The sequence below is a fragment of the Prunus dulcis genome, chromosome 5, assembly GCF_902201215.1.
Source record: "Prunus dulcis chromosome 5, ALMONDv2, whole genome shotgun sequence".
Classification (NCBI taxonomy): Eukaryota; Viridiplantae; Streptophyta; class Magnoliopsida; order Rosales; family Rosaceae; genus Prunus; species Prunus dulcis.
In genome coordinates, this window is record NC_047654.1 from 1,566,726 (window position 1) to 1,577,116 (window position 10,391).

The 10,391-nt window shown below is 34.4% G+C and overlaps 1 protein-coding gene across 1 annotated transcript; it reads left to right on the forward strand.

Annotated features, from left to right (window-relative positions):
- The first annotated feature begins 254 nt into the window (after nt 1-254).
- Nucleotides 255-8,147, forward strand: LOC117628360 (SH3 domain-containing protein 2-like). The gene is made up of 10 exons (XM_034360787.1): nt 255-429; nt 1,267-1,380; nt 1,533-1,602; nt 1,682-1,830; nt 2,326-2,427; nt 2,510-2,707; nt 6,179-6,241; nt 6,351-6,476; nt 7,059-7,133; nt 7,768-8,147. Exons 1-10 carry the CDS (start codon nt 370-372, stop codon nt 7,873-7,875), a joined length of 1,065 nt encoding a protein of 354 aa, XP_034216678.1. The 5' UTR covers nt 255-369; the 3' UTR covers nt 7,876-8,147.
- Nucleotides 8,148-10,391: the final 2,244 nt, after the last annotated feature.

Sequence of the window (10,391 nt, forward strand, 5' to 3'; positions counted from 1 at the left end):
ACTCCCCTTGATCACTCGTACTAAAAAAAATGAATTTTATATTACCACATCGAATTTCATATATGAATTTGACCACATTTAATATTTGTCAAAATGAAAATTACAAGGACCATAGTGAAATTGCTTTAGACTACAAATCCAAAATTGTCATTTGGCCTTAAGTGAAGAAAGGGGACTAGAAAACGAAAAGAAAATGATGTAATGAATTTTGTTCATATTCGATCTTGCTTACTCATAAAGTCCCTGCTTTTTTCTTTTCTTTGATATATTCGCTTTCTCTCTTCTTCTTCCTTTCTGTTACCAGTAAAAGCCAAACCACTTTCTCTCTGACCGCCAAGATCATTCTTCTATCTAGGGCCTTCTCTCCGTATGGAGTCTATACGGAAGCAAGCCAGTAAGCTCAGGGAGCAAGTCGCAAAGCAGCAGCAGGTGCTTATTATTATTGATTGCTCTAATCGTCTGCTTTAACTTTTTGCTTTTCGCTTAAGTGCTTCTCGTCTTTGAATGTTAAGTAAGCTTAGCAACTAACTTCAATTTTTCTTTCTTTTTCAATTTTATGTTAACAAGACATTGGCTAAGTCAACTTTTTGTTGAACATTGAATTACCGCGGAGTTTTTGGTTTTGAACGATTCAAAGTTGGAGGTTTTCTACATGACAAATTTGTCAATTTTTAGTCTTTAGTGGAGGTTTTTGTGTTCTTTAGGGGTCATATTATGAAATTTCTTCGCTTTTTGGATTGTTGTGTCAAATTGTGTACATTGATACCAATTGATGTAGAACCAAGAACTGAAGAAGTAGAATAAGAACAGAGATATGAAAGTAGGAAAGTTTATCACTTTTATTCTCTATTCAATATACAAATCTCGGAACTTGAATTACAGTAAGTCCTACATATCTAATCAATCCCAGTGTGATAAAATTCCCAACATTAATAAACTAATTACATCCCTGGATTCTTATAAACAAAACAAAATAAAATAGGTAAAACCCTAATAAGTAGTGGTAGAAGGGTAAACAAGTTGTGATAAATTGGAGGATGGGGAGGGTAGTTTATTGAGAGTGAGCAAGGAATCATGAATGACGTGATTGTGATAACATGTTTTGATTTCTGTCTGTGCAATGTTGCATTTTGCTCATTGTTATGGACTGGACTTGCATGCAGGAGGGGGTGCTAATGTGTCTGAAGCTGATATTACCTATCTGCTTAAGCTTTGTGGACAAGTTTTCAGTCATATGTTAAGATTGTAGTGTTGAATATGTTGCAGGCTGTATTGAAACGGTTGGGAAGCTTAGGTAATGAAGCTGTTATGATTGATGAAGCTGAACTTCTGTGCCACCAAAATCTTCAAGATTTGTATAATTCGACGAGGGCAGCGAAGGTAAAGTTATCATGTTGCTATGAAGTTGGCTTTTTCTTTGCTACTGGTTCATCGTATTTCATGTCACTAATGAATTATGGGATGCACCATCTGCTAATGCATCATCAGTGGTTTAATTTTTCCAAATTCTAACGATAAGATATGTTACCCAGCATTTTCAGCGGAGTCTTGTTCGGGGAGTTGAAGCTTTTGTGTCGATCAGCTCAAAACAAATGGAAATAGGTGACAATGCTTTCTTTAATTTACTGCATTTGGTTCATTCTACAAGTCTAGTAGTTTAAATTTCATCTTAATAATTTAGTGAGAAAGTTAGCCGAGGATTGCTGCAAATATGGAGCTGAAAATCAAAGCACTAGCACTCCTCTAGTGATAGCTTCTGATTACTTTGGTACTTCATATAATTCAATTGAAGAGGAGAGAGAGATATTTCTTAAGATCCTTGGTGAGCAGGTAATTTCTTCACTGTTTTTATGTTTTATTTCTTTATATTTATAAACATTGGACAAATCTCAGGATGTGGCCCTTGAAAATAATCTTGTGACAGAAAGCTTCATAACGTTTTCTCCAACATGCCAATATAATTTCAGTGTGTGTATTTGAAAATTATGTACCATTTTGGGAAGAAAATTTATCTGTGCCATTTTTGTATGGGCGACTCTGGTTACCTATATAAGTGATGATTTTGTTTTGCTCCGTTGGAGATGCATTGGACCATTGGGCTACCCAACTGGAGGTAGCACTCTCACATCTCACAAACTCACTCAACCTTAGTGCAGGCAGTATTATTCCAGGCCTTTTGCATGATGACAAGAGGCTTTACCAATTGAATCTACTCATAGTTTTTATGAGGCTGAACTTACCAAAATTTAATGTATCATTTTCTAGTTTCTTCCATTTTTCCTTTTGTTTTGGTTTATAATCATGTTACAGGATTGAAATTTGTAGGTTGCTGAACCTTTACGGGCGCAAATAACAGGAGCTCCTTTGGAGGATGCTCGTCACTTGACTCATCGTTATGATAAACTGCGTCAGGAGGTGGAAGCCCAGGTATATCTTGATGTCACTTCCTGTATATAATGGTCTTGGAACATGCTTCTGCTTAGTGAACAAATATTTATCTTCTAATCAGGTGGCCGAAGTATTGAGGCGTCGGCTGAAATCCAGGGGCTCTGTATCTGCAGAGAGTTCTGTGAAGCTTCAGAATGCAGAAGCAAGATTGACAGAACTTAAATCTACAACAGTGGCACTTGGGCGAGAAGCAACTGCCGCAATGTTGTCAGTTGAGGAGCATCAGCAACAGATGACTTTCCATAAGCTTTGTACCATGGTATCGTTACTTATTTTTTGTGAGAACTGCACATGCTGTTACCTCTTGGTTGCCACTTATGGATATAAATAGATCTATTCTCTATGTGAAAGGCTTATTAATGTAATAGCTGTTATGTTGATTCCTTGAAGATTTTATATGATTAATGTGCCTACAGTCTCAGTAGCCTAATTTGCTGCCTCCTCTGTACTGTACATTTTTAGATTTTTATTTTAGATTTTAGATTTTTTTGTTTTGTTTTAGTACAAGATGTGCATTCACTGAATTCATAATTTTTGCCCAAATACCTGTGGAAGGTTTTTATTTATTTTTATAATCCATAAGTAATTACTATACGTTATTGTAGGTGTATAATTTTTAGTTCCCAAATAATAAGAAGATGAAGTTGAGTCCTGAAAAGTATCTGAAAATTAAAACATATTTCAAACATAATAGCTTTACTGAATAATACTTTTCATGTTCAATATATATGCATATGGAAACTAGCATTGTTGATAAACTAGTTTCATTGAATAATTTTTGCATCGTTGTTAGCAATTTTAACATCATTTCATTACAGCAGAATCATTGTGCACTACATATGCACCATTCAAATTCTTTTTCTTTAACAAATTGGTTTTTGAAGCCGTTATAGTTTTTCAAAACTCGAGAGTTAAAATCTAAAACCTAAGCCCTAAGCCTTAAGCCCTAGCATCGTGTTTTGGTAAAAACTGATTCAACATTTGAACAGTTTCAATGGGTGGTCGAACGATGTTGGCATCTGGCCGTCTAATTTTTCATTAAGGAATGTACTCTATGTATTTATATGTATATGTGTATTTATTCAGTCTGCTTCTCGATTGATACTCACTAATTGATTGGCACGTGCGACCATTTGGTCTGCACTTTATGATTTTCCGAAGGTTTTTAGGAACAGGCAAGCTTGTTTAGGTGATTATCCAATGACAGAGCTGTGTAATCACTAATTTAGCGCATCTCAATTTTATATTATTTTTATACAATTTGAATTTGTATATCTATCTTGTGGCAAAGGTTAGACTTTGGACGGGAGTAATGAGTTCTTTTAGCCTGTCTATTCGTCTCTGTGACTTCTGCCCTTCTATATCATCTGTTGGAAATTTGTAGCCTTCTTTGGTTATAATTGGTTCATCTAAAACATGGGAGGGTATACTGGTGCTTTGGAAGTGCACTGGCTTTAATTAAGGACAAGCTTTTGGAGGGTCAGGACTATATGGGGAAGGCAATGTTTTGCAGGTGTTTGGATGGCCATATATTTTTAACAATTCTTAAAGGTTGAGCATGTTGTCATAAATTATGGATGCACCGTCTTCTTAGTTATCCTTGTGAGGAGCTCATTATCAGTTTCTCATGATCTTGAAAGACGTAGTAGCTGGTTAGAAGTGTTCCTCCAATCTTTTTGGAGGTCATGTTTCCAATATCGCCTGTTGATGGTAATCCTACACGATTGATTTTTTGCTCTTAGTATATTTTATGAGTGAATCCACATTTAATTAGTCGTTCTACTTCCGCTTCAAAAAATTTCCTGACTGTAGTTTTCATAAGATCATTAGGCCAATTATTCATCCCAACTGTGTCTCATTGCTTGCCTTTTCTTCTCTATCCAAACTTTTTGTTGCCTATTCCATTTTTTGATCACCTAATTTTGTCAATCATTGTGACATCTATTCCTTCTTTTCGTGTATCATAGGACCTCACAAGAAGAAGAGGATTGGTGATGCATCTGAGTGGGATGCTTTTTCCTTTCTTGATGGTGGCCTAAAATGGTGCTATTGGTCTTTAACCATACGGTCTTGTGAACAAATGGTATTGTTGGCATATCCGCTGTTGCAGCCCCTTTCAGTTAGTATATATGAGTGTTTCTTTTTGGCATAACAGCTTGGAACATAAGTTCTTTTTGGCAAGAACTAAGTTGCAATTACATAGGCAATCTAATAATAACCGCGGCGGAATAAATAAACAGTAATAATAATGAAATCCTAAAGGCTTCATAATAAAATGTTAACTAAAGAAGTCTAATTTCCAGATTTTCCCTGTGCCTGAACTCCATTCAGAGAGTTAAATCAACAGTACTAGGCTAAAATATTTCATGTCATTGTAGTTCCTTTGATATCTTAGGAATTGCGTCATTGTGTTGCTAAATGAGTTTTGGCTGTCATTAAACAAGTTCAAATTCACAAGGCCTTATCTCAGATTATGCACCTGTTTTAATCTACTATTTTGGTTTATATTTTGACGCACTTGAGTAAATAGGGAACGTCTTCTTCACATATTAGTGGTTTTCTTTCTCCTTTCCTTTTAAACGTTTACTAGTTTAAACAACTTTCGCTGTTTCAGCCCCACAGAAGTTTCGACCACCTTGTAGTGCTGAATGTAAGGAAATGTTACATGTAGTCTCTACAATAGCATCAATTCATATGTAGAATTTTGAATAACTGTTATGCTGGAATTGTATGATTCCTTTGTGTTGAGCACAACGGAACTGGTGGATCAACTATCTAGTGATGGCCTGTTCAGCAATGCCTCTAGAAGTGTTAAAAAATGCTTTCAGATAACAATAAATGCCTTTCGTATTGTTTGGCTGAAATACTTTGAAGTGTTTTCTGGGTTGTTAAAGCATTTTTTTAGTGCTTTCAGGAGAAGCACCTATCAAGAGCTTCCTCTAGAAACATTTCCAAGTGCATTTCTAGGAGCACTTGGAATCTCGATGTACTTCTGGTAAAAATGCTTAAAACAAAAGCCTTTTGAGCAGAAGTAATTCTATAGAAGCACTCCAAATAGGCCCCAAGGAAGCTAAGAAAAATACACAGAAGAACATATGATTTCTGGTTTTTCCTTATATACTTAAATTAATTTGCACTTGAGAATGGAGAGGTAAAAAAGGAAGGTGAGAGAGCACAAGAAAACTATCTCTTGACAGCACCTATGGCTTATAAGAGGAAAGGAGAAGGTTAAAGGTAGAATTGATAAGGTTTTTGCGTGCCACCATCACTTGCACTTGCACATTCATCGATGCCATTGCTGCCCACCATCAGTCTTTTTTGGGGCCACAATTGCACATTGTCAGAGCAATAGATGAAATAAATATCTTCTTTACTCTAGATACTTCACTTTAGCTGGAGAGGGCAAGTAGATTAAATGAGAAAAAAGGGCCTATCACACCAAGGGAAAATAATTCATCTGTCCACTAGCAAAGTTTCTGATTCGAAAAGTGTTTTAACACTGATATTGGAGAAATTTATTTCTCAAACTTGTGCAAAGCTCTCCTGTCAGAAATTCTTGCTAGATGTATCTAAATTTATAACTGTAATGCAATGGTGCCCTCAGTTCTTGGTGGATTTGTCGTAACTGTAATTGTTCTTTATACTAAATTTGGCTGGATACTGGTAACTTATTGTATTTTGCTCCTGATATTACACTTGTGTATTTGAACCTAGTAACTATATTCTGCAGGTTGATGCTGAGAGATCTTATCATCAACATGCTCTTGCTATTTTAGACAAGCTACATTCTGAGGTGTGCATTATGTAGCCTGGATCTGCACCTTTTTATCATTATGTTCTGTTTTCTTATCTCTTTTCTGTACATGAAAATTTATGACTCCTGCATTCTTTTAAATGGTTAGATGATTCTGGAAAAACTACCAAAAGAATTCTCCTCACAATCTGAGAAAATGGATCCTGATACTAATTCAAATAGGTCTGATGATCATGGACAACTTTACCAGGATGACACTTTCTTCATTGCAAGAGTAAGGCCTTTGAAAAACTTGAAATTTGATTCCCCACATCCTAAAGAAACTGCTAATGTGCTAGTCATTTCTCACAGTTTGTGAATTTTTGTTGCCTAGAAGTATAGGCAGATAATTATTCATTTAGAGTGATTGTTGGGCATTAGCCTAAATTAATGTCTGATTGTTTTATTAGCTTAAGTTGAGCCTCCTTGTCTAATTTGCTAAATCTTGTTTTTGGCAAATTCTGATTAGCTTAATTCAAGGCAAATCTTTAGAGCAGATTTTGAATCTTGTCATACAAGTTTTTCTTCAAGATCGTAAAATGGTATTCATTTTATTTGTGACAAGCTGGAATTACTGATTATTAGTCATTTTAGTTAATGGCATTTGGTCTGATTGTTTAATTTGCTTATCTTTCAGGCTTATTGTTAATGGCAATACAATGATTTTCCTCTTATCTTCCTAAATTTTGTTTTAAAATATTTCCTTATTGAATGATCTGACTTCTCTGAAAATATAAGTTTGCTAGTTGATCTACCTTGTTTTTCTCTTGTAATTCTGAGTTTTCACCCCTCTTAATTTCCTTACTTCATTTTGTAGGCTATACACCCGTTTGATGCTCAAGCAGATGGAGAGTTGAATCTAGCAATTGATGATTATGTTGTGGTTCGTCAGGTACCACAACCTCCCTTAATTTAGTTGTTGCTTATGCATTGGTATCAGCATAAATGTGGACTCTTTTTTTTTTTTTTTTGGTGAACCACATCCTAATTGTTATGAAGTCCATCTCACTCAATGGAAATTAGTTCACCACATCCTAGTAAAAAGTAAAATTGGTCTACTTCATAAAAACTCAGTCACCCACCACATACAGGACACATATGTGTGTGTGTCTATATAGCCCACTCTGAAAATTGCCGGGATTAGTAGTGTGTGGAACAGAAAGAACTAAATGGAAAATTAGGTAGGATCATTTTCGTATCATTATTTGGATATGAAATAGGAGGAATGATAACTTATAGTCGGAGTGGCTTGTAGCTCAAGTGGTTAAGAGTATTTATGGATGGAGTGACATCTTCCATACTCCACTTTTATGTTTTATGTCTCAACGAAGCGAAGGAATATGGTGTAGCGGAGGCATCATATAAAACATTTTTGTTCTTTTTTTTTTTGTTTTTTTGTTTTTTTGTTGTTTTCCCCCTTTCTATTTTACACATTTAAAACGAAAGGAATTATAATCCTTTCTTCACCATTATTTTCTAGTAGTGTTTTTAATTTTTTTTACGTATTTTCATTATGGATGTTATAGGTGGGCCCTAATGGATGGTCTGAAGGAGAATGTAATGGCAAGGCCGGATGGTTTCCATCTGCATATATAGAGAGGCAGGAGAAAGCCCCTTCGGCCAAATTAATGTAATTACAATTTCATTCCCACACCTCCTATAAATATTTTTTCGGATATGAACCTACTATATAAACTTGGTATAAACTGTATATACCAATATTTTAAATGTATAATAATAGTTTTATTTGGATGAGGTACTTGGCTCTTTCAGCTAGCCTAGCATGGTGCTCTGCAGAAAAAAACAAATTATATTTTTAGTGTAATAGTGATGTAATGTAATGTGCGGATGTATCATGGATTTTTCTTTAAAACATAATACATATTTTTTATTATGGCCATTCAAACATGTTCTCAGGTTGTGTTATTTTGTTTGTTTCGGTTTTAATTATTATTATTATTATTTTGATGAAATGGGGGAGGGGAAAAATGAACTATGTGTTCTGATATGTTGAGAATTGTTTTGACCCCCCCCAAAAAAAAATTTCATAAAAAACCTTTTAGATCCTAAAAAAAGAGTCCGATGATGATTTTATACAAGCTATAGTTTAAACTACTTGAAATGAAATTAATCTACTCTAAATTTGATAGAATAAGGTAGGTTCCCTGCTCATGCCACGTGTTCTCATGTATTTTCTATGTTCTTTTTTAATTTTTTGGGTCGAAATGTTTTTTATGTTTTGGTCTTATGTTCATGTTGTATCTATTACTGCCTAATTAGACTGTTGTTTCAACTTTAGTTAATTCCCCATATTTAGCCACTGCTAGACCAACAACCTAGCCTTATTTGTTTGATTGTAGGCTGTAAACCACTCGCTACAAGTTCCTGATCAAAATATATAAGAAAAAGACACAAAAACCCCACAAGTATTGGTTTGTATTATCTACATGGTCGGTCCATCTCCCTCTGCTGATGCGCTATTTAAGGGGCTAATAACATATGCAAAATGAATAGCCATTGAAAATCGTATTTTCTAAGAGGATTAAGGGTCAATTTGGGATTGTTGTGCTGTGAAAATAATTACTTTCGGATTTGTTGTAAGAGAAATTAGCTGTGAATGAAAGTTGTTTGGCATTTGATAAATTTTATATTGAAAGTGATTTTGATAGAAAAATCTATTTAAAAGTGTTTGGTAAATATTTGTGTAAAACAACTGTGAGTTGTGAAAATGACTAAAAAAGAGATGATATTGAAATAAACTTTTTAGTCAAGTGTTTGGTATTATATATATTTAAAAAAAATAGTCGCACTTTTTTTTCTTTTCTTTTTTTATTTTTTTTATTTTTATTGGCCAAAACATTGTCACTTTCAAGTATGCAAATCTTTTATTAAATATTTTTGTTGAGAGACACCCTAAATAAAATAACATTAAAAAATTAAAACAAAATTAACTCACCCTCTCTGCACCCTTCCCACAGATCCACCCTGATCTTAACAATCAACACCCTGAAAAGCTCCCACACAGTCAACAATGTCAAAGTCAAGATCCAATACAAGGAGAGTATTCTGCCAAACCAATAGAGGTCTATCTTTGCTCACAAGCAGCTCCAGGATGGCCGCAACATCGCCGACTACAACATCCAAAAATAATCCACTCTCCACCTTGTGCTCTGACTTCGTGGCAGATAGAGATAGTTACCTCTCTTTGGCTGATTGAAGCTTAAGGACGAAAATCCTTCTATTGCTCTGTCAAATTATTCAAATATTTCAATTTGTTGTGTGCAATAATGCTTTGTCAATGAAAATGGGAGGATGCACTAAAAAAAAAAAAAAAATGAAAAATGGGAGGAGTTGGAATGGGTTGCTTTATCAAAACATTCCTTGGAGGTTTGAGAGGTTTTCACCTTTGAAACGTTGTGAGAAGAATGAGATGGTTCATGCGGGAAGAAGACGAGGGATAGTTGGAATGTGCTTGGGTGGAAGAAGATGAGGGACAGATGATGTAAATTAGAAAAGTTAACAAGGATATTATAGGTAGTTCATTAAAATTCATTAAAAAAATCCGGTTCCTTGTTTAGCTTTCCGCGAAAGCTGAAATAAAATCAGCCCTTAACCTGCTTTCTAAAATTGCAGTCGCTGACAGCTATTTTATCCCAAAAGTGATTATCTCGCCTTTTACCAAACAAGGTGAACTTCAAAAACTTTATCATAAATCACTTTTTAGCCCAAATAATCAATGCCAAACGGGCACTAAATAATAAAATTATGAATGTCCTTTATTAATGAAATTCATTTCATCCTACTAGCCCCTTGGCACATACGTGAGTAGTTATGTTATATAAAAGTAGAACCTATTATTTTATTATTTTTATTTTTTTATTTTTTTTAATATGAAAAATGTGAATTGATCATATTATCCTCATTCAATTAATCATTTCAATTCTTAATGTTTGAATTAACCATGGGCATTTTCTAGTATTTTGAATGTTTCACTATTCTATGCCTTTTGCTTTATACATATAGATTTGAACAAAAACATAAATAAAAAAATATATGGAACCGTAATACGTAAAATAAACTCACTCCACAATTCCTTTTTCATTTTACATATTCTGTCAAAAAGTAGAACCAGAATTAAAGCAGAATTGAA

What these genes read in the sequence shown, in the direction of transcription:
- LOC117628360 (XM_034360787.1), top strand. Translation starts at nt 370, where the DNA reads ATGGAGTCTATACGGAAGCAAGCCAGTAAGCTCAGGGAGCAAGTCGCA. An exon ending in ATTCGACGAGGGCAGCGAAG is followed by an intron (nt 1,381 to 1,532) that starts GTAAAGTTATCA and finishes TATGTTACCCAG; the next exon opens with CATTTTCAGCGGAGTCTTGT. An exon ending in CTCAAAACAAATGGAAATAG is followed by an intron (nt 1,603 to 1,681) that starts GTGACAATGCTT and finishes TTAATAATTTAG; the next exon opens with TGAGAAAGTTAGCCGAGGAT.